Raw genomic sequence first — 23,559 nt, 5'->3', positions numbered from 1 at the left:
TGAGACATATTTGCCCAGTCGGTCTGTTTTACGAACGTTAGTATCTTCCCTGGTTGAGTACTAACTTAGGCCTACTAGCCTAACGTTAAGGGTAGCGTTATATTTTCGTGCAGATCTAGCCTAGGTTTTATACAAATGCAGTACAGACAATTGACGATGCTTCATGTTTTATTACGTATTTTAATTTGCAACTAGGCCGACACGTAGGCGAAGCCTAACACTGGGTTTTCTCATTACTGATGCATATAATGTGTAGGCTAGGCCTGCCTAGGTCTAATTTAAAAAAAATATATATATATTTTTGTTTATTGAACTCTCATTTTTATTACAAACAAAAAACGACAATCAACATGTATCGTCTTGCTTTCTAATTAAAACTTACCATTGAGTTTGATCCGCGAGGACTGAAAATGGGCATGTTCATCGTAATTGCTTTAATGAGAAGAACCATCTATGGCCTAAAGAACCCACAGTGTATTTATTGTTCTCAGGGACAGGCTGGCCTAATTAGGGAGTTAGCCACCAAATGTCAGTATCTTGGGACCTCTGATTAAAAATTCTGGTGGTAGATTCTTTTATCTCAAAACAGCCTAATTCCATACACAACATTCTTCCATATAAGGCAGCTTACAATATAATATATGCATGAGGTGCATCTGTCTTTACACGTATTTACCTACAGGCTGCTTTTAATTATCATGTAAGCTCTAACTGTTATCAAACACAAATAACATCATTGGCAAATTCCAGTGGATGACAAATCTCTTTAATTTAAAAGGAGGCAACAATTTCACCATTGAAATTGACACTCCTGTATTGAAGGTTTGAAACTTTCTTCTACCATACCATGGATTACAACTTTCTCCTGTATTTTGAAACAAACCAAGTTTTGTCTTTTCCTTAACTTCAATATTAAAATGGAAAATGTTACCTTATTTGCTCCAGGATATAATGTTTTACAAATTATTCTCTTTTCAGGTAATATGAGCCTGAAAATTCGCCTTCGTTCCTTAAACAGGAAGGTACCTCAACTAGAGGATATTGAAGGACAACGAACAACTGGTTTTAGCAATGCAGCAATGTATATGCGCAGGTATCGAGGCCGCATAAAAGCTGATCAGGAATGTTATGTTCAGTATCAAGCTAAAGAGACTGAGCGAGTGAAAGAATATCGTCAAACCATGTCTCAGGAAGCGAGGATATCATACATGAACATATGCAGTTACCCACTGCTGTAAACTGGCCTGCACACATCTGAAGGTGGAGAGGAAAGTGGAGTTTAACAGACTGATCCAGTTCACTGATGGGTGTGGCGCACAATACAAATCTCGCACAGGATTTGCTGACATCTCATTTGGAAACATAGATTTTGGCGTGCAAGTTGAGCGGCATTTCTTTGGCTCATGCCATGGAAAAAATCCATGTGATGGAGAGGGTGGGGGTGGTTAAAAATGCAGTCACAAGGTCAGTGAAGTCTGATGTCAACATCACCATTGATGGACCCTGGGAGTTCTATGACTTCTGCTCCAAAAATCTTGCTAAGGCACCAGTGAAACCAGATGGATAGTGCAACCACTCTCGTCGTACTTTTTACTTAGTGAAGGAAGGTGATATACAGAGGGAAAGGCCAACCAGAACAAATGTTGACATTGTGGCTGGAACGCGAAAGTTGCATGCTGTAGCTGGGATCTCTCCATACTAATTGCACAAAAGGCGTCTTTCATGCTTCTGTTCACCCTGTCAGGATCTGAACTCAGTAGCACCGTGCATCAATCTGGAGTTTGTGAAGTCTTGGAGTGAATGCAAGATGTCTGCTAAAGGGATTTCATTTGAAGCAACTACTAGCAGTGATATGGAAGCTGCAGATGTAGGTCATGCTGAGATGGATGAGATTCCGGTCTGTACACTTGAGAGTGCAACTGATAATGCAACTGGAGCAACTGTGGGTAAATCATCATCTGAAAGATCTGAGACAGGGGACTTATCTGAAGTGGGTAATGCAGGTGGCATACTAACATCCAACAAAGTGGGTCAGTCCCTTTTTACTTAAATTTTAAGTGCTAAGCAACATGACATTGAAAGAGATTTCCTTCTATTTGCAGAATCAAAAACAAAATGCATCAACAGAAGTGTTATGTTTGATGTTGCATATTCCAGTGTTTCTTTTCATGGGAAATGATATGTCACTCAACTTTATTAAGGGCCTTGATTTCATTAATTAGATTGAAACTCCTTATCAGTGAACTCCAATCAAACGTGAGGGTGGGGTGAGTCGTCGACTTTCAGTTCACTTCTTCATGAAAAATGCTGGAATAGTTGTTATGGATTGCCCATACCATTTGGTTGGTCATTGCAGTCATCAAGATTGAAGACAGCCAGTGAATATTTCCTATTTAATTTTTTTTTTGCTCTTTTCATAAATTACAGATTATGATGAATCTGAAGTTGTCCAGACACAGTTGGATGTGTTGAATGAAAAGGTCTTAAAAGATCTCTTCTGTGATGTCTGCCTACCAGAGAACAAGCATGAGGCATTACTAAAACCACAGCAAAGAGGGATTGAAATTTGCCTTGAAGAGTATTATGCTGTCTTCTATGACAACGAATTCTATATTGGACGATTGCTTGAGAAAGATGGGGAGGAATATCTGTTTAAGTTTCTCCATAGAGTTTGCAGTGCATCTAAGATGTATGATTGGCCTATAAGGTCAGATTCTGAGAAGGTTTTAGGCAAATTCGTTATCGATGGACCCCTTACATTGGTGGGCAGTGGACCATTTTCTGTGCAAGAAATTGAAAATGTGGAGAAAACATATGCTGAAATGAAAGCAATAACACAAGCTGAGCTGTAAAGTGGTAAAGCATAAATAATGCATATTTTGTATATATTTCAAAGTTTTAACAAGTACACTCTGGCTTTCCATCTAGCTAATTGTACTGTGTACAGTTTCAATTGACAGCATCTATTCTGCAGGAATCTTAGATGTTTTAGGTTCTTGCTTGATTGCTTGTCTTCAATATACTGCATGCTTGACTATATGGGAAAGAGCAAAAAAGAAACAGTCAGATATGCTTGTGATAGTGTGTGCTTCCTTTTTAGCATTTTTTTCTGAAAACATCTTCAAATTTATGTTTATTTAATTCCATGACATGTGAGGCTATCCCACTTCATCTGATACATTTTCAGAAGTTTGAAAAGTGAACATTTAATCATTAGCCAGTTTGATAAAAAAGTAAAAGCAATTTATGGGTTTTCGTCTGTCCATGTTTCAAACATGATATAAGTGTATATATTGGTACATTTTAGTGTTGCATTGGTGCTAATATTGTTGGTATCTAATACCCTCTTGTAATTTGATATCTTTCCAATGGTATGCAAGTTTACAATTATGAATTCAACTATTTACTCTTTTAAAATTTCTGACATACTGTATTCAAGTCTACAGTTTAACAATCCTTCCATTATATGAAATTTTAGGATTTTCACTATTCATATGCAATTTTGAAATTATTGAATTTTATAAATATTCAATTGTTAACTATTCAATTTTCAGTTCAACAATGCATTCAATGACCTACACTAGAGGTGTCAGTATTAGTAGTATCTTTTTAACTTTGCTAGATATATGCAATTAATCACATGCAAGCCTACAACTATTCATTCAACTATTTAATTTTTCTTTAATTAAAGTCTGACATTTACAATCTTAAACAGACCACTCTGGATAAGTTGTTGTTTCCCACAGGATATGATATATCATCACAATTTCATGATAATTCCAAAGTACAGCAGCAAAGAAACAGCTACAAATGAGTGCCCAGATGTACATTCAATTGAAAATAATCATTTGTAATCCATAGAATTTCTGATGACAAATTAATGTGGAGATTGAAAAATATTCTGTCCTTGTTACGTACGTAAGACCCTGAACATGGTAACCATACATCCTACCTTTATGCAAGTCCATATCATTTTCTGCACTATAGCTTCTAGTAGTGGTTTTCATTAAGATTTGAGATATATTGTAACAAATACTCAGGGAAAAAAGGTACTTGTGGCACTAAAATTTGTTCTGTGCATAGGGAATGTTGAAATGCCCTCTCGTTGTATTATCAAAGATTCATATTTTTTCCAGTTTTTCACCCTTGGATCCATTTTGTCTTTGTTAATTGTTATAATTACAAAGTTTGCAATAAACAAAAACTGTTAAAACTCATGTACAATTGTTGTTTGTGGCCTGTTTATGCTCAGATATCTGTCCTTGTTACGTACGTAATACACGCCATATATTATACTTTGCTTGGCTGTCATTGCCAACCTTACCAAAAACTTATCTCATTTAGGGTATATACAGTTGCTATACACTCTAGGTCATTACTCAAACCAAGTTTCATGCTTTCCCTATGACTTTTAATTTTCACCCTCTATGTCACAAATTAGTACCCCATTAGTGTGGAATGGCCCAAAACACTTTTTCCATGTACTGTAGTACTTGACACCAGCTTGAAATATGTTTTCTTTTTGAAGGTTCACTTGAGTCAAAACTACATGATGCACTCTTTGAATTATTCTCAACTCGTATCATTGGTCAGTTTTTAATTCAAATGATGCAGGTGCTGATTGCAGTTTAAATAAGTGTTTTATTTGCCTTATATAATACATCATTGATTTTCTGCCTGACTAGTGTTCAAGTTTAGTAGCAAATTATTGACTTGTTATTGATTAATTTGATGAACTAACAAATGGTTTGCTGAGTCATACACATGACTCAATAATGTGTACTACTTATGAAGTCATCATATCCTAAAGGCCCTGTACTGCAGGTACAGTGAACAAATATAGTACTGTTAGCTCTATGGGTTGGACAATATTTGTGTAAAAATACATTAAAAGAATTTTAAAGGTATTGTGCATTAATACAATAAAAGCAATTTTTTTGTGACCACAAGTGGGCTTGCTCATTGTAGTAAAATCTCACATAAAGAATGCAGGAACTTTTACTTCCTTTTAGTGTTAAATATCCCTTTATTTTCAATCTTAAGTGTCTTATAAAAACAAACAATTCTGTAAAATCATCAAATGGGTGCATGATAATAGTTTGAATTGGTCATGATATGAACACATGTGTTTCGGTATCTAGGCTAAATTGAAACATTCAATATGTTTAGACTAAGACACCATATAAGAGTTAGGACTGTCACTTGGAAAGAACTGTGCAGTAAATTATAAAGATCAATAATCATTTTTGGATAGAATTCAGGCTATCAATTGTGGAATTTAATAGCCATGTCTTGAACATTTATCCTCTGTCATCACATCAGTTGTTAGATTCTCATTATTTGAGTTTCAAAAATGGCTTTGATCTGCTAAATATTTTCAGGGAATTTCATATCATTCAGAAGTAGTGCTGTATTGTAGAACTGGGAAAATGTGTGCCTTTAGGATTACACGTGTAAGTTACTAAATGTTGTTTGTAAATGAAATCAACCTTTCTCCCACCCCTCCCACACACCCTCACATTTTTTCCTGTCAAGATTGTGAAGACATAATTTACAGTCCTGAGAAAAAATGACAGACAGAAAGAGAGAGTGAAGTGTACTGTACATGCTAAAAATTCAGAATGGAATTTAAACCATCATCAAATTTGTTCGTATAAAATATAAAAGTATGTATTTTATGTAGAAATTTTAGCAGTATTTGTTGCTTTTGTATTTTTCCTCATGATAATAAAAAAAAAAAAAAAAATTATTGACTTCAAGTATGCTGTGATAACAGAACTTTGAATGTTTACCTCAATATATATAGTATACAGGTAGAAAAGGTTCACTTCTGGTGACAAAGTGAATGGTATTTATTATTATTTTGTGAATCATAGATTACCATTAACAGTAGTAAATTATCCCCCACAATGTGAGTCAAAACAGAAAACTTAACTTTGTCCCCTTTTTCCCCCCTAGCTGAAACGTATGAAAGATTTGGAACAAGAGAGGGACGTGCTACACCAGGGCCTGGATCTGTTAGACAAGTGTCGGAGTTGGTACAAGGAGGAACTACTGCGAATAAAAGAACAGCAACATCAGCTCATTTCTGGCAAGGTGAGTGGAAGGGGCAGGTGGAGAAGAATATGGGGTGGGGGGGGCGGAGGGGGGATTAATGGAAGAACTGATGTGGAGAAAGCTTTGCAATCTCGTATTGGTGGTTATCTTTGTTACTCTACAGAATGCAGTAGATTCTATAAAGTTGTTCTTTGTGTTTCTAAGTTACTTAGAAACAAACAACCACTTTTTCACAAATTCTAAGGCTTGTACGCTCCAATTATTGAAAGCTCAAACCAGGTAAAGGCTGACAGCCTGTCACTGGTTTGGAAATTTGCAAGAAATTTGCTACACTTTTCCAAATAGATTCACAAGGATTTGGCACTGTTGACGATATCTCATATATTTGATAGTTCACATGAGCAAATGAATATTATAATTTGACAAAATAAATACTTTTTTTTATTTTATACGATAATTACTTAAAGACAAGCTGGCAAAGCTGCAATTTATTGAATATGATTGTTTTTCATGTTTCTTTTAATTCTTCAGGATATGAACAGGAGTAGCCATCAAGATAAGGTGGTTTATCGGACGACCAGGATCATGGAGATCAATCGCCAGATGCGGGCTCTGATGAACAGCACAGAGGTAATATGACTGATATCACTTGGTGAACATTGAAGATGTATAGGCTGTGAAGGGTGGGGGTGGTGCATGGGGGGGGTGGAAGCCACAGGGATGGGAGAGAGGAGAAAGGTTAGTACAGGGTCAGAAATTGAAGCATCCAGAGGAACATGGTGCAACAAATGAAGATGTTTAATGTCGAACATGCAAAATGTATCGTGATAACTAATCAAATCTTTGATGCAATCTTATTGAAACTGCTTTGATAAATTGAAGCATCCAGAGGAACATGGTAAAATCAGTGAAGGTTTTTAATGTCACAGACATGTTTGAACATGCAAAATGTATCATGATAACTAATCAAATCTTTGATATATAATCTTATTGAAATTGCTTTTGGTATTGAAATCCAACAAATGTTGTTTTATAGAAAATACATTTTTTTTTTTTATAATTCTTTAAATATTTTTACTATCTTCAATTCAAATTAATGTGTACTTTGTAGAAGGTCAGAGGAAATTGAACTGGCAGATCCAAAAAAGAAGAAAAGAAAAGCCTTTGGGTAACTTTAGGCAGTCTGTATGGATTGAGAGTTATCTCAATAAATCTTTACAATTTCATTTTGTCCCAAGACCAAAATATATCCTATTATTTTATCCTTTTTTGTTTGTTTTTTGTTTTGATTTGCAATCATAGGCTTTTCCAGATCACATGAATCTTGCCATGCCACAGAGACCCGCTTTACCGGACGAGCAAAGTCCCCTTGTTAACAAATTAAAAGATCAGAACAAAAAACTAACTCAGGTAAGGCAAATGCAAAATTCCTTTAGATTTTTAACGTGTGGACTTTTTTTTTCAATTTTCTTGTTATTTCCCCTGTGATTTAAGGGATGCTAGTTGATAATTGACGACAGTGTTATGAACCTTGAGTTATTTTGGAGTTTCATTTCTCGATGACAGACTTGTAGAGAATCTGTAGTTGTACTCTTATTCTGGCTTGTACTCAGTCTTGTGGATTTGTACTTATACATGTACTCTGTATAATGGAGATATGTGATATAGTTACTAGTGATAGATTAAATACTTCTACTCACCCTTGGAGCCTTTTACTAATACTTGTATTCCATACTAATATCAATTCAACTTGTACTCTAACATGTACACATGATGTGTGGTACTCACTCAGTAGTTCCGTCCGATGATGTAATGTACAAGATCGAAATCTCTTTACGTATGCGAAGTACTCATGTAAACTTGTATCAGCATTGGGACGATTGGAAAGACCAAGATATGAAAGAATAATTATATTAAAATTGTGAATTATTTGTAATTATGCTGTGTAACTTTAGTTAGGAAAAGGTTAACTAAGTGTTTGTCAGTTTATATTCTTTACTTGTTGTTTTCTTAATTAATCACATTGAGTATTTGAGTTTCTAATTTTGTTCACAGGAAGTATCATTGAAAAGTGACAGAATTACGTCATTGGAGAAAGAGAAGTCTGCCCTCATTCGTCAGCTGTTCGAAGGTCGTAGCCGGCCTCGCAGCAGGGAGCATTCCGATAACGCAACACTGTTGTAGTATCGGTGTGTGCATAGACAGGATATCTTCAAAAAGTAGTATCTGTGTGTGCATAGACAGGATATCTGTCAAAAAGAAGTATCGGTGTGTGCATAGACAGGATATCTGTCAAAAAGTAGTATCGCTGTGTGCATAGACAGGATATCTGTCAAAAAGTAGTACCTGTGTGTGCACAGACAGGATATCTTTCCAAAAAAAGTAAAGTATTCATAGAGCAAACTTAAAGTGCTGGCAAAAAAAATGATAAATACAATAGAGGAGTAACACTAAAAAGTGAAGTGTACAGATCAAATATAAAGTGGATGGAAGGAATAAAATGGATGTGACCAAAACTGATGTTTTAAGATGAAATTAAATGAATTCAATAATATAGGAAGGGGAAAATAGTGAAGGGTTGAGAGCAAAGTAGATGGATGAACATAAAAGTTTATCAACGAAACTAACCATGATAGCAGAAAAACAAAGGGGACAGGATGATATGAAATAGTTACTTACAACTATTAACTGAATATTACACTGTATTCCCGCTATTGTTGGGGAAGCAATTTCCATAGTCAAATATTGTCTTGCTTTAAGATGGTTCTAATGACTCCTAAATTATGTTTAAAGGTTATATTTCAGTTAAACTTGTCAATTTTCGTTAATTTCCATCTCGTAATGTCATAATATTGCAACCAGATACCAAAGAGATAAAGGTGAAAATATACTGTAATTCAATAATCTTGGATAGGGTGTGTTGGGAGGGCAAGTGGAAGGGGGATCCTGAGGGGAATAACAGATGTGGATGGAAGCATTTACTGAAGAACGGGTGATTTTTTATGTTAATTTCCAGCTAACTTTACTTATCTGTCACTACATGGCTTAATATGGAAAAAGAAGAATCAAAACATAGACAAAAACCAAACTATCAAAACTTCAGTACTCTATAAGAAAAACCTCAATTCAGGTTGGATGCATTTACTGTTAATAATATGTCAGAAATATGGTTATTTGTGCATTCAGAACTAAACATATTTGTGTTTGTCTTAGCCGATACAGAGGTTAAAACAGGACAGTGACATTTTAGGATTATATAGCAAGCAATGTTATTTTAGGCCCTTGGATTATGTCGATACTGTTTTCAACCAATTTATCGGTAATGTCATGTCTTCCTATGTTACTATGTGGCCTATTGTTTCCTCTTATTTTTTACAATGTTCTTTCATTTTCTTGTGAAAAGCAAAAGACATATGAAGTGTATATGTTACTAATCATTGTATTCAAGAAGTCACCTTTATTTAACTTAATAAGTTAGTTACCAACTGCCCTGTGAAGTCCCACACTTTGTGAACTAGAAGTAAGTGTATCTTTCATTATTAACTTAAGCATACTGTAAAGACATTCCTTTAAAAATGGCTTTATGACATCACATGAACGGATGATTCAGATGTAATTTGGTAAAAACATCACTTCATCTAGCATTGTTATTACAAAATGGCCGTACCTTATGCTGTATTCGCGAGAGAGAGGGGGAAAAATAACAGTATACACCCACTGTCTTAGCAACATTCTAAGTACTGAAATGGACCCTCTTCAAACATAAAATCAGCAAATACATCTTCAAATAATGAATTGTTTGATTTTATTTTGGTCTTTTTTATCGTGTATTGTATATTCATTATTGCTGTCTTTTTAATTGTATAATGCAGATAGAAAATTTGATATAAATTCCATTTTAACATGACTCTTGATTTTTAATTCAAAGAATAAGATACAAGTTTATATTTTTGTTACTTGTTTTTTAATTGTATATATTTTCAGGGAGAATTCATGCAAATTTTAAGTGCCAAATCAATGCTTAATACCAGATGTGGAACTGTGATAATTGTATTCATCTTTATATCATTTTAATTCATATGATAGGGGTGAGGTGATGAATGGGGAGGAGGAGGGGGGGGGTGGGGGAAGAGGCCTTCTATAATTTTTCTTTTACATTTTTCTACATTTTTGTTTTTTACCTCATGTAATTCTGTCATTGAACTGAAGTCTGATATTTTGAAAATGTGACTTAGGTTTTAAAAGCAACTATTAAAAGATGCTAGTATTGCATTTGTTTAATTGTAATATGGAGCATAATTTTTTGCATATGTGCCAGGAAAGGGTGTTTGACTTGTAAAGGAAGTCAGTTCGGTCTGTTAGACTGTATTTTTGAAGGTGCCAGGTTTGGATCTAACACCAGTTCACTGGAGTACTGGAGAGATTTGAAGTTAGAAATCAATGCATTCTTCCTTCATCTTGTTAATTTCTTTTCTCCAAGTGATTAGGTTAATAATCAGCAGGCCATTGCAGCCGCATGGAAATTCTTCTTTGTGTTGAAATGGGAACAGTGTACTCCTTGATGTACTGAACAATGAGTGGCTATCAAGAAGATTTTCCAAGACTCGCATTTACCAAAGTATCTGACTGCCCTTTGAGGACTTTTCGATAGTCTCTAAGCTGCTTGGAGAACACTGAGCTTAAAGCAACTGTTACCTACTTGCATTATTATCCCTAGTTACTGCTATCCCTTGTTACTGTTATCCCTATTTACTGTAACCCTAGTTACTGCTATTCCTTGTTATTGTTACCTCTAGTTACTGCTATTCCTTGTTACTGTTGTCCCTAGTTACTGCTCTCTCTAGTTACTGTTATCCTTACTCACTGCTAGCTAGTCCTTGTTAGTGTCACCCTGTTGTTATTTATATCCCTAGTTACTGCTATCCCTACTTACTATGATCCCTAGTTACTGCTATCCCTAGTTACTATTATCCCTACTTCTTATTATCACTAGTTCCTATTATCCCTACTTACAATTATCCCTACTTTTATCTGTTAGGTATTGAAATCTGACAGTATTATTTAGATATTGTTGCTGCGCCAAGGTGCAGGACTTTTGCCAGTATATCCTATTCTATGCATCTTAGGCTGTCATGTTCAAACTGTTTTCTCTGTGTATGGTCAGCGTGCTCATTTTTGTTACACAATGCACAAATATAACTTTATCAATATGCATATCTTGTACATAAGAACTCCATAATATAAGGCAGTGTAGTATAGAAAGTTTTCCAAGTTTGATAAGGACAATGTTTTTGAGGATACAGGGGGTGGGGGGGGGGGAGGGGTTCAGGTATGGGATGAAGGGGAAGATTTTGAGGGCAGCAGTAGCACATATAGTTTACTTGAAGAGCCACTAACTGTGTCTTATACTTGTTGGTATCATTCTTAGCAGTCTTAGGTGTTTGTATTCAAAGTGAACTTTGCCTGTAATATCTGTACCACCTATGAGCCAAATCTATATAACTGAATTAGTGTTCATTACTAGATTGCCCTTTGTAAACTAATATGGAAATATCAGGGTATTCCTCGGACCAAAAATCAAGTTTACACGGCTTGCGTAGTTCGGTTGTGTAGTACTTCTGTAATACTTGTAAAATTTAGTATCTATGACTTTGTTACGTCAGAATAGTATATCTGGATACAGTCCACAGTTTTGAACCCATGCAGTAAAAATACTTTTTTAGAGTATCATGCACACAAAAATACTGTAAAAATGATATCAAACTTGTGTTAAGCAGACAAGGGAGTTTCTCATTCCAAATATTTAGCAAACATGATGCAACTGATGAAAATCAAAGTGTTTTTTTTTTTGTGCTCAAGAATGGTTTAATAGCAGCTATTCAATATTTCCATGTGATTCTCACAATCTAATACCTAGAGACTGTTTTCTGTAGTGCACTGGGGGCCATGGTTTGGAGAAGGCTTCAGGTTTGATGAAAGAAAGATGTAGCAAACTGGGCTTATAGTTCTGTTGTAGATGTAACTTTGTGTATGTATGTATGCGCGTATGTACATATGTAAGTATGAGTGTAAACCTATTCAGGAGTTAACATGCAGGGAATCCGTCCAATGTGTAAGCTGTATTCACATAAAACAGGAAATAAAGAGACTTTCAACAAAGTATTCCCTTTGTTCACTCCTTATTCACTTTACTACTTTGAACTTTTCCTTTGTGTGGGTGTGTATGTGTGTGTTTATGGGTGTGGAGGTAATGGATGTGCTCAGGGACCCACCCCACCAGTTGTCACATCACTGGCACATGACTTCTTCCACACAAAACAAAATCGAAGAATGTGTAGATTTTAGAAATGTATTTCAACTCTTTTGTTTTACAATAAAACAACATTATGCAAATTCAAGTGTTTGAGACAAAATAAAAATTATTAGATAAAACAAATTCCATATACACTATAGGAGTTTGAAGCTATGTGTGTTGATAATAAAATACATTTTAACAACCAACCACCTAGCATAACAAAAACTCATTTCCAATCTGGCTAAAACCAACCAAACCAAAACAACAGAAAAACTGATGCGGGTTTAGGCAGGGCTTTAGAGAGCCAGGAATAGCCCTTGGCATAATTAGGTTATAAGCCCACACCCCCACCACCCCCTCCCCTTAAGGTTTCCTAAGTATACAATGAAAATGTGAGAACCTTATTATTGATCCCATATTTACTTGTGGACCCTAGGCAGTATTTCCTGAAAATCTGGATACAAGTTTAAAATTACAATATTTTTTTATGATCTGTTTATATAAAAATATCGTACACACAGTTTCCTGTTATGGAATGAAAAAATCTGCATGTTTCTCAAACATAATGTTCCTTTTTGTTAAATTGCCCCTGAAGTATGAATTCATAAAGTATTCTACCGAAAAGTCACAGCAAGCACATACTATTCTCTCAAACTTTACAGAAAAGACAGAATTGTTTATTATTGAATGTCGAAAAGACATTGCAAATGATGAAGAAAATTTGAATTAATACAAATACCTCAGAAACACATTTGGTGATTAACTTACAAGTTACAAATATATATATATATCCTTTATGCATTTGCTAGAAAAATGTCATGTGGCCATTTTTCTAGCCAATTATGACTTGGTGACATATCACTGAGATATATATCCTTAGATATCTTACTGCTTAAACTTCTTACATGGATTAAATGAAAAACCTTGTTTTGCCAGGTGAAACAAATATTTGACAAATTCTCCCATTTTTGCACCAATTACACCACACAAAATTGTGAGACTTCCACTGTCCATGTATCAAAAAATATAGAGACCATTGTCAGGCTTGAGGTATCAACAATTACTCAACAATTGACATTGTGAGTGTACTTTGTAAATCAAGGAGAGAAAGACCTGTTGATAAATTGCTCATCTAAGGCAAACAGCCAATGCCGGGTAACGTATAAGTAAAAGTCTGAGGACCTGACGTTTCCATTCCACATAGCAGGATCTTCTTCACAGGCAAACGAAAACTGGACACGATTATTAAAACCAGACATCTGTCTGTCCATCCATCGAGTTTGTGTCCTTTAAGATGTTTATCATTTCAGTTGACCTTTCACAAAGATCCTGCTAGGATCGAAACGTCTGGCCTCTGACTTAGAAACGTACAGCACTTTGCAAAAGTAAAACGATATCACTTTGAGTCAGCACAGCTTGACTGAAAGCCTATCAACCATATCTAGCGCTGCCAAATATTTCAAAAGCCCTTTCCACAAAATTATGATGCAAATTATTTACTTAAAATCATAATTAAAGATGAAATAAAAGTAAGGAGAGAAACAAGAAAAGCAACTGATTTCAAACACTTGTAGGAACAACTACGAGTTCAGTTTCAAATAAATCTGTGATATTTATAAATAAAAGAGTAAAATTGAAATCAGTTAATCTTGCAAGAGATTCTTACTCAATAATAAATAGAAGCTGTCAAGCAAATACCCTACAAATGTGGATTTCCTTTATTCGGTTTCCAAAGCGATTTACGCCTCATCCACAAATTGTCATATCTGATGCTGATAAAAAACCTTGATAAATCCTGGAGAGCACAGAGCAATTTCTTCTACTTAGTTCGTGAAATGTTCCGAGGTTACATTTAAAACATTCAGAAAGAAAAACAATTGCAGCGATTGGTACAGTAAATGTGCATATCGTAGAGGCTTATTGCATGATATGCAATAAATACATTGAATACATTCCCGGTCTTCCCTGTTTAAAATACTAGTGCAAAACTTAGGAGACTTAGAGTTGGTTTTGGTTACTTGCAAGAGCTTTTACACTGATTTGTTTTCAGATTGAAACGAAAACAAAACATTGTCAAATGCCAATGCAAATTCCTCTTTTGATAACACTTCGCGACAGTTAATGTCAAGCATCAACTTGACACATTGGTAAGCCCAGCTAACTTTAATCGGAGTAACAAATTGAACTGCAACTAATGAGAAAGAATCTAGAGTAGATCGTGGTCTTTGATGAAACATCTAAGGACTTTTGCTTTTCTTACCCACATTTCACATAGAATATAGCCAAGAACATATAGGAACTATTTTGTTCAATTTTGGTTTTAATTTATCATTGGGAGACTGAGTGAATATGAAGTAGGAAAAGGAACAGGTGTTCCTTTTACTGTTCCTATGACCCCCCTCCCTCCCCCCTCCCTCCCTCCACCCACTTCTTCTTCCTTCCCGACATAACATTTCACCCCAATGAATCTTTGATAAACCATTAAATCAATTCCTATCTAACTATCACTGTAAATAAAAGAGAATAAAAGAAGACATCGGTACAGTGAAAGAAGAGTCAAAGGGTAAAACAAAACAAGGAAAATCACACACTCACAAAATAGTATGGAATATAATGTTCCAAATATACAAATTTCAGAATACAGAAACACGTCCATAGGACTTTACTGCTTCTTTTGTTTATGTTATTCATGTACTTATCATGCTGGGGTCATCATTCAGTACACATGTCAATTAATTAAACAGGTATGTGCAATTCATCTTCTTGTTACACTGAGCAGTCAAGCCTAACACTGCAGTAGCAATTTTGCCTTGATCTACTTCGAAGCATCACCCAGACTTTATGTGGATATTACAAAACATACCTCAGCCCCCCCCCCCCAACTCTAGATTCTTCTCTATCAAACATTTACAAAATCGTTCATGTCATTACAACAAGTAATCTTGTGTTTATACCTCACAGTTTGGTGCTACAATTCCCAGAGATAAAATTGGTTACATTTATTGGTATAAATTGGTAATCTTAGCTTCAGAGCACTCCTTGAAAGGTAAATTTAGACTCTTCATTTCCATCTCAGATTATCGTTTCAGAGTCGACATCTACTTTCTTTATTCTCACATCTAGAAGTCCCTCTTCCTGTGAATGGTCACTTTAACGCGACATCTAACCTATATCTCACACACTGTATTGGAGCCGTTACGACTTCTGATCGCCAATACTGTTTATTTGATCCATTATTGCACTGCTTTGACCTGTCACCTCGGACAGTCCGACAGTCTTTGGTTTAAAGTGGTGAAGATCTCTCTCGCTAGGGCAAAGATGTCGTCGGCCAGCTCTGCGACTGTGGAATACCTGCATTTCTCTCTAGAAAACATTGACCTTGTGAATAGGAGCACCTGATCCTGTGTAGGAGAGATAAAATTAAAAAGTAAACCCTGACAGAACGAGCTACTAAAACGGAGAAACGATGGGTCGTCAATTCATCCCATTACTTTCATCTTCGTTGTACATTTTGTGTGGATGTAATTTGTGGATACTGTAAAAGAATCAGAGATTGAGGGAGTTGCTTGTTTTGTCATCAAATAAACTTGATCAGCTACTGTATCACTACTTTTGCTTGCATGTTGCATCAATGACAGGACATATGTGTAAATCTTTGCTCGGACTGGAGGAAGATCCGAAAAAAAAAAAACTAAAGAGCCGTTTGTTTTGGAATAATTTCGGATGCATTATCGTGTTCATGTTTGGCCGTTAAAAGTGCAGGTAGTAAAATCAATACTGATGACAATGTAACTGAAAACAGGAGAATTGAAGGGTGAAGCATTCAGGGGGTTGCAGAGAGTAGCATTTGCCATTCATTATATTACTCTTGAACAAAGAAACAAGTAAACAACAACAATAACAACAACACTTAGTCTTAACTCAGTCTCAGCGAATGTACCTGGCCTAACTGGATACAACTTAAGTCAGACTGAAGTAGGTCCTGTTATTTAATTCAACTCTTGCAACCACTTCCAAGCAAACTATATTATCTTTGATCACCTCTAACCTCTTTCCCTACTGGGAAATTGTTGATTCGTTAATCACATCTTTACAGTTAGACAAAAAAAAAAAATTGAAATACGTCTGTCCGACTTTTTTCATAACACTCTTACCTTGAATTCATTCATGAGACCCTTCAATTCTTCATCTGTGCCCATGAAACCCCATGCTAAGGCAGGAGTCACATGCTTGGAAATATCATAACAATGACCCATAAAACCTCTAGGATTCTGGAGAGAAAGAAGAAAGATATACGCATCTAACACATACCAACATTTTAAATACACACTTCATAGTTTTTACGGACTGGATTAAAAAGTGTAAGATAGATAATGAAATCAACAAAGGAAACGGACTGACAAATGAATTCAACCAAAGGTTTGAAAGATGAGAGCAATTTCGTTTGCAGCTTGTATCTCATTCTAGCCACAAATTTCTTCTTTCCTCTATCAACAATTTGGTAGCAAAGTGACAAAAACATAATCCAATTTGGACCTGCCTAAACCCTTTGCTAATGTTTGGCAACTAGCACACAGCACTGGTCATCAGCAATGTGACATTGTAGTATATCCTTGTATCTTTCATACAGTGAATGCTAAAGCAACCAACTTGATAGAAGGGAGTAAAATAATTTTAAAGACCTGTTCATATTTGTTTTTTTCTTATTCAGAGACATCTGTGATTGATGTATTATTTAGTCAAAATGATCATGAGGGGAGTACAATAAGCAATGGGAAGGCCAAAGAGAAGGTTGTAACAGATCAGCTGGGTACGAAAGATTTCCTGGTCACAGTATAAAAAATAAAAAAAGGGAATATTATAGCAAGTACTCTGTATAAATCAAAAAAATGTTAGTAAACATAATATTTCATGGATGGAGAGCAGGAAGTGGACAGGGGTAGGGCAAGGAGAAAGTAATAAAAAAAATATATATATATATATATATCACAATTTGAAGAATTTTGGTATGTCATATCTACACAGTTCAAATTACCTTAAGCATTTGTTTCTTAGCTGCCAGGACTGACCAGATAGCTGCTCCTAAACCCTGCCAAAGAGAAAGGTTAGAGAAAGAGTGTAAACATTTACTAACATCTTTACTAACATAACATAAATCATCGTACATAAAAGTTTGAGCTCAAATAAATTAGTTTGATCCGACCCGCCCCCCCCCCGTCCCCCCCCAAAAAAAAATTACCCTTTTTAAATCTACTGGTCACATCTGCAATGTAGCATTGTCTGGTTTGAAAAATATTTTTTATGTGTGCAAAACATATTGTTTAATTTGTTGCATCTGTCAAATTGAGTTCAACAGACGATAGCAAAACGAATGGCAGTCTCCACCATGGTGTTCAAACAATGTTATCTTTCATGACATCCTGCTTTGATGACCAGCCAATCACTGGGTCGTCAAAAAACTCACCGTTTCTTTGACGCTCTGGGAGAGCCAACGGTTTTGAACGATGGATATCACCGATGCCGGGGGATCCTCTAGGTCATCGAAGGCATCCAGGAGGAAAAAATCAAGTACAGCATCATAAAATGAAAAATCCTTCACCTGCAAAAATTAAAATAAGAAAAAAAAAATTTTAAATTTAATATTGCCAAAGAAAAATATCTGATAATATTAGGACAACACAACAGAACCTCTGAATTGATGATTGGCAAATTTCTTGAGATAATTGTTTATTATTAATTTGTCCACCCTCTGACATATTGCAGTGGTCGTGCTTGGCCTCCTCCTCACAATTTGGCCTGTTCCGTTCTTAAACTATTTCACGTTGTTGTTTAAAATAGTGTAATTCCTGTTGTAGCAATTCCAAGAGATTGGAAAGACTGGAACTTATGTAAAGTCTATTCTGCTTTATTGTTTTCATCAATTTTTGAATGTCTATTAAATTGGATCGCAGTCAACCTGTTTGCATGTGTGCAACTAGATTCGAGGATGATACTATTTTCCACCAATGAAAAAAATTACCTAGTTCCGGGGAGCTCGAAAACATGCTTGATTAGAAATCAACCAACAAAAGCCAAAGAAATGAGAAAATTCCTTTATTTAGTGACAGCTTGCCCCCAGACCGGGCCTGACTCTTGATGCCCCTCATCTACCAATTATATGAGGCCCCTCATCTACCGTACCATTATATGAGGCACCTCATCTACCCTACCATTATATGAGGCCCCTCATCTACCCTACCATTATATCAGGCCCCTAATCTACCCTACCATTGCATGAGGTTCCTCATCTACCCTACCATTATATGAGGCCCCTCATCTACCCTACAATTATATGAGGCCCCTCATCTACCCTACCATAATATGAGACCCCTCATCTACCCTACCATTATATGAGGCCCCCTCATCTACCCTACCATTACATGAGGCCTACTCATCTACCCTACCATTATATGAGGCACATGTAGAGTTGTACTGAATTATTGGAGAGAGAGAGACAAAGCATCCTCACCTTTCTATTCCTGAGTTCTTGTTCAATACTTGTAAGATTTTCTGGCTTCTTCACATACTCCATCATCTTTTCGAATGTAACATAAAAATCCTCCGTTGCCTACAAAAAAACGAAAACAAGAGTTAGTTTGTAAAGAGAAGCTGTGATAGATTTCACTGTTTATTCCCAAAGGAAGGGGCTTGAGAAGGGTAGGAGAGGGAAGGAGTTGGTGGTAATGTACCTTAGTCAAAATTTACCTTAGTTAAGTAGTAGTACTCTCAACAACAAATTGGTTGAAGGGAATAGCAGTTTCAATGTTGTAGTACTCAAGAAGACACTTCTTCTCATGTTTTAGTACTCATACTAAACATATTGTTCTCATACATAACGAACACGAAAGAGAGTACTCCAACCAATACTTAGGGCCTTTATATTAGTACCTGACTACTTGGGACAATCTAATCACTTTTGTTTTTGTTTTGTACTCACATTGCAGCTTCTTTAATGGTCAAGTTTTTCTCAGGTTAGGAGGGACAGCAACCAAAGCTTACAATGGGAAGGTACCATAAGAAGACATGTAATGAAATCCTGTCTTCTTTCATCGTTAGCAAAACGATTAGGAAATTACATGGACTGTTTCCTTGGTTATCCCAAACTGAGGATATACTGCTACTGCTACATATCACCCCCTGAATTAAACATTCCTGACCAAACTTGGATTTAGAATAGAAATCAGAAGTAATAAGACTCACATAGCCGGCTGTGGAGAGGATATCTGCTATCAGTTGCATGCCCATACTAGCGAACCAGTCTCTCATCGTCGTATCTGACATCAGTAACCTCAAGGCTTGTCTGATACAGTGTACTTTAGCTAAGTAGTCTTCTTTACTCTCACAATTTAACATATTTGCTCTGAAAGAATAGAAAGCGATTATCACATATTTTTTTTTACTCTGAATAAGAATTTGTAAATTCAGGTGATAATAATTATGGTGTAAACTTGAATAACAGAATCATATTAATCGATTAAAATATGAATGACTTGCAGAAGTGAAAGCTGCAGCTGTAAATGTAATATATAGTAATACCTGCAATAGCCAGTATCATTGTTAATCTGCCCCCCTCCCCCCCTCCTCATCCAAAAACTAAAAAAAAATGGTGGGAAGAGGATAAGAAACAGAAGAAGAGTTAAGTCAGGAATTAATTGCTAGCAACTACATCAGAATATATCTACAATAGCTGCAATAACTACAGGTGGTTGGGTTACTGTATTTGGTTTTGGTGTTGGCCTCAAACCCTGTGACATTCACAACATGGCTCTCTAATCAGAGGTTGACCAATGGCTGCCCCTTTGGTATATCATGCCATGACCGAAACCATTAAAGTAATGAAAGCTTATATTGAGACTGTTGTGAGGAGGGATTAAGATAAAAGCATTCCCCGTGCCTGTCATCTTTGAGATTTTGAGTTTAACCACCCACCTATTGGTCCTACATTGTACTTGGTTACGTCTGACTGCTATCATAGCTGCTTGGTACAGTTCATCCCCCATTGCTGGGATACCATTCTCTAATAGAGATAACTGCAGAGACAAAAGAGACAAAAAATCGTAGGGATAAAATCATGACAGATAGAAAGATATGCAAGATCATGTTCTTGCAGAGAAATGATAAGTAGTCACTGAATTTTTTATACTAAGAAAGTACTTGGTATGGGAGGAAACTTTGCACCTCCCCAATCCCCCCCCCAACCCCCCAAAATTTGTGCTCCACTTAAACACAGTGTCACAATACTGATCACATATCAAACTTACCATGCATGGAAGTGAAGCATTTTCATTCAAAGTTTGAATATTTTCCATTGTATTATGATACTTAGCAACATAAAATATTAACGGTTCGGTTTGGGAAATATGCAGAATAAATTCAAATAATGACTGTGGACAGGATGCAATGTTGATGGTGCCAAATGAAGCACATTACAGGGCAGGGTAGAAGAGAGTATCAGGGGTGAAAGGAGTCATGTAAGTAATGGCCAAAGTAACTTTACCTCCTCCTCCTCTCCGAGCGAATGAAAAGAGTCTACAGAGGAAGTGTCACTTTGATCGTCTCCACCTCTGGCATCAGGGTCAAAGTTCATTGCCGAAAGTTCAATATAATCCGAGCAAAGATCCTTGATTCTCTTTAAGAGGGACCGTAAGTCTTCGTATCGGCCAGTCTCCTCCTGCAGAAAGGAGCGAATCGTGTGAAAATGGTAACTTTACAGAAAGGAAGCATTTTCATTCAAATTTTGAATATTTTCCATTGTATTTATGATACTTAAACAACAGTTGACTATCTTGCACAAAATACAACTAAGAAGACCTTAGCAAAGAAAAATATTTTTGAGAAAAGAGCAAGCAAAGAATATCATGGCAGAATTCAAACCGACGACCTTGAGCAGTGTTACAAGATCTGCTGTACATAAACCATGATATCAACAGTCGGGTTTAGCATAAAACTTTAAAGAGATTCCATAGTATTTATAAGATTGTGCAAATGAAAACTTACTGTTGGTTCTCCATCTTGAGTTGTTTTCATTTCTAAGGCCTCCTCCCAGTATCTTAATGCACTGTCAATAGATGCAGCACCTGAAAACAAACATCACTGCAAATGTTAGTAAACATTTCTTCCATTATAATATACATTCAGCACAATTAATTATTCAATAAGAATTTCACGTTATAAAAAACCTTGGTACTTGCTGCTGATAGTGATTTTATCACAAACAAAATCTGTAGAACCTAAACAGTCCAATTGATGCAACTTGCTAATCATTGGTTTATTAATGGGTAAACAGCACTCAAAATTTGAAACAATAGTGTTTTGAGAATTTATGATCTGATAAAATCTCAACCGAAAAAAAGCAGTGAGTTTGTTGAAGAATATTGATCTCGTACCGAGGTGAATCATTTCTTGAGGAGAAGGAGTTGGAAGACTGGGGCCATCAACTTCATCTCTCTCTTCAGTTGGACTCTGTTGTATATGCTCGTCTGCTAGTTGACTGACCGAAGCGGTCGAATGAGTGCGTGAATGGTCAGTTCTATCAGGGCTAGGTGAGGGCGGACTCCCATTATGCTGAGAGTGAACATTCACAATTGTCTGACCATCTTCTGTAGATCTGTCACTGGGCCTAACAGGCATTGGAATATCTGAAAACAAAAGTCAATTCCACTTATACAGTAATCTGCAAAAAGTGCCATTCATTAAGCCATTCATTAAGTAATTTCTGTACTGAAATGTATGTCATCTTGATAACTACTGTATGTACAGTAGGTGTGTTAGCATTTCTTTTGTTGTCTTGATCAAGCAATTTAGGAAGTTCATTCATGATATTTAGGACTGAAACTGGACGTTTATAACACAAGGTTTGAGGCTTTTCAAAACTTGGTTGTTTGATGGATGAATCCTTTATAGCAGAGGGTTTCTTCTGTGAAGCAGCTATCCAATTGAGTAAGATTATCCAAAGCTATACTCCACTTTATACCGCAGTTAATATTTTAAATTTGCAACAGAAAATGGCCTTAGAATGATACTGAGGCACACCCTTGAAGAGTTAGTTACAGATTTTTTAGATATAGTTATCTTTAGCTAACCCTTTAATTACAATGCTTTCTTCTTCTTTTTTTAGAGAAAAGCTTTGTTGAAGTGTAAACAGCTTGAAGATCACACTAGAAGTGAAATATGCTTCCAAAACTGTACATATAACTCACTTCTCTCTGGAGCTTCTCGTTGCTTCTGTGGCACAGCACCATTTTGCTTTTTTCGATGAGATTTCCTTCTTCTTCTTCGAAAGAATGTGGCTGCAAGCAATATTCCTGCAACAGTTGTAACTACTACTGCAGCAACTATTCTGGTTGTCCTCCCTGGCCTTACAGTTGGGCTTTCCATATCAAACAATTCTGTAACATAACATAACAAATTTCAAATAGACCTGCTGAGAAAACTAAGCAATGCCAAAGGCATACATTGGCTTTTATTTTCAATTCAGACAGCTTAAACTCATCTAGACTATCAATGGTAAGGCTTCAATGCTGGTCTCTTATACCGAGCTTAGAAGTTGGATCTAACCTAGGGCGAGCTAACTGGAGGCTGACAATGACATCTTTCAAGATAGAAAGTCAGTGATATTTTAGGTGATAGTTTCATCTAAAATTGCAAAACACATGGGACAGTTACGGTGATCATGTACTTTCCAATAAAATTAAGTTTGGTGAACAAAAATTTTCTAGTTGTAGTAATGCTGTTGTTATAAAAAGTATATTGTAGGCCTATCTACTAGTGTTACAGTTTGTGTAAAATGTTACTTCCTACCGTGTACACTGCACTGCAGTGATCAGCGGACCCGCAGGACCTACTGCATTAGTACTACTGTACACTTACTGTACTAGGTAATATAAACTAACAAGTTATGGGTTACCAACTTTTACCAATTTCTTTACAATTATTGAAATAATTAATAAACTAATGATTTCTACGTTAGTTACGTTAATTAGTTTCTGACAGTACAATTTGATATCATACATATTTTACCTCTCGTACGTAAGAAAATGTCTATATCCTTTCACCGCGTCATCTGGTCGTGAATTTGTTGTGCCATGGTGATCGATGCAAAGAGATTATTTCAGGAATATGTTGTACGGCTTGCTATTACTGTTGTCAGCATTGACTGTAACACTTAC

At 36.0% G+C, this 23,559-nt stretch overlaps 3 protein-coding genes across 6 annotated transcripts in view; 2 read left to right on the top strand and 1 right to left on the bottom strand.

Moving 5' to 3' along the window:
* LOC139964354 (uncharacterized) overlaps nt 1–4,217 on the top strand; it is a 5,661-nt gene extending 1,444 nt beyond the window's left edge. For all 3 annotated transcript variants that reach the window (XM_071965899.1, XM_071965900.1, XM_071965898.1), the window contains exons 2-3: nt 979–2,030; nt 2,428–4,217. In XM_071965899.1, coding sequence (XP_071822000.1) covers nt 1,808–2,030; nt 2,428–2,852 — 648 coding nt within the window. In that variant the 5' untranslated portion in view covers nt 979–1,807 and the 3' untranslated portion in view covers nt 2,853–4,217. The remainder of the gene's footprint in view (nt 1–978; nt 2,031–2,427) is intronic.
* LOC139964337 (uncharacterized) overlaps nt 1–13,585 on the top strand; it is a 21,749-nt gene extending 8,164 nt beyond the window's left edge. Inside the window, exons 3-7 of one of the 2 annotated variants that reach the window (XM_071965862.1) lie at nt 5,959–6,096; nt 6,589–6,687; nt 7,360–7,467; nt 8,113–8,245; nt 8,285–13,585. In XM_071965862.1, the coding sequence (XP_071821963.1) occupies nt 5,959–6,096; nt 6,589–6,687; nt 7,360–7,467; nt 8,113–8,241 (474 nt within the window). In that variant the 3' untranslated portion in view covers nt 8,242–8,245; nt 8,285–13,585. Of the gene's footprint in view, nt 1–5,958; nt 6,097–6,588; nt 6,688–7,359; nt 7,468–8,112 lie in introns of both variants that reach the window. The other variant, XM_071965861.1, reaches the window with a different exon arrangement.
* Nucleotides 12,393–23,559, bottom strand: LOC139964342 (mitoguardin-like). Its single transcript, XM_071965870.1, has 12 exons — nt 23,411–23,559; nt 22,591–22,779; nt 21,778–22,029; nt 21,389–21,468; nt 20,889–21,062; nt 20,321–20,421; nt 19,592–19,751; nt 18,861–18,959; nt 17,817–17,951; nt 17,388–17,441; nt 16,507–16,623; nt 12,393–15,753 (listed from the first exon to the last, which is right to left on the bottom strand). The coding sequence occupies exons 2-12, from the start codon at nt 22,766–22,768 to the stop codon at nt 15,607–15,609; spliced, it is 1,497 nt and encodes a 498-aa protein (XP_071821971.1). The 5' UTR covers nt 22,769–22,779; nt 23,411–23,559; the 3' UTR covers nt 12,393–15,606.

This window comes from Apostichopus japonicus, chromosome 22 (genome assembly GCF_037975245.1).
Source record: "Apostichopus japonicus isolate 1M-3 chromosome 22, ASM3797524v1, whole genome shotgun sequence".
Taxonomy (NCBI): Eukaryota; Metazoa; Echinodermata; class Holothuroidea; order Aspidochirotida; family Stichopodidae; genus Apostichopus; species Apostichopus japonicus.
This window is presented reverse-complemented; position numbering and strand designations above follow the sequence as displayed.

Excerpts from the sequence above, each read along its gene's own strand:
- LOC139964342 (XM_071965870.1), bottom strand. The coding sequence starts at position 22,768 with ATGGAAAGCCCAACTGTAAGGCCAGGGAGGACAACCAGAATAGTTGCT. Across the intron at positions 22,030-22,590 it reads ACGAGAAGCTCCAGAGAGAA|ATATTCCAATGCCTGTTAGG; the intron begins GTGAGTTATATG and ends TTTTGTTTTCAG. Across the intron at positions 17,442-17,816 it reads CCCAGAGCGTCAAAGAAACG|GGTTTAGGAGCAGCTATCTG; the intron begins GTGAGTTTTTTG and ends TCTCTTTGGCAG.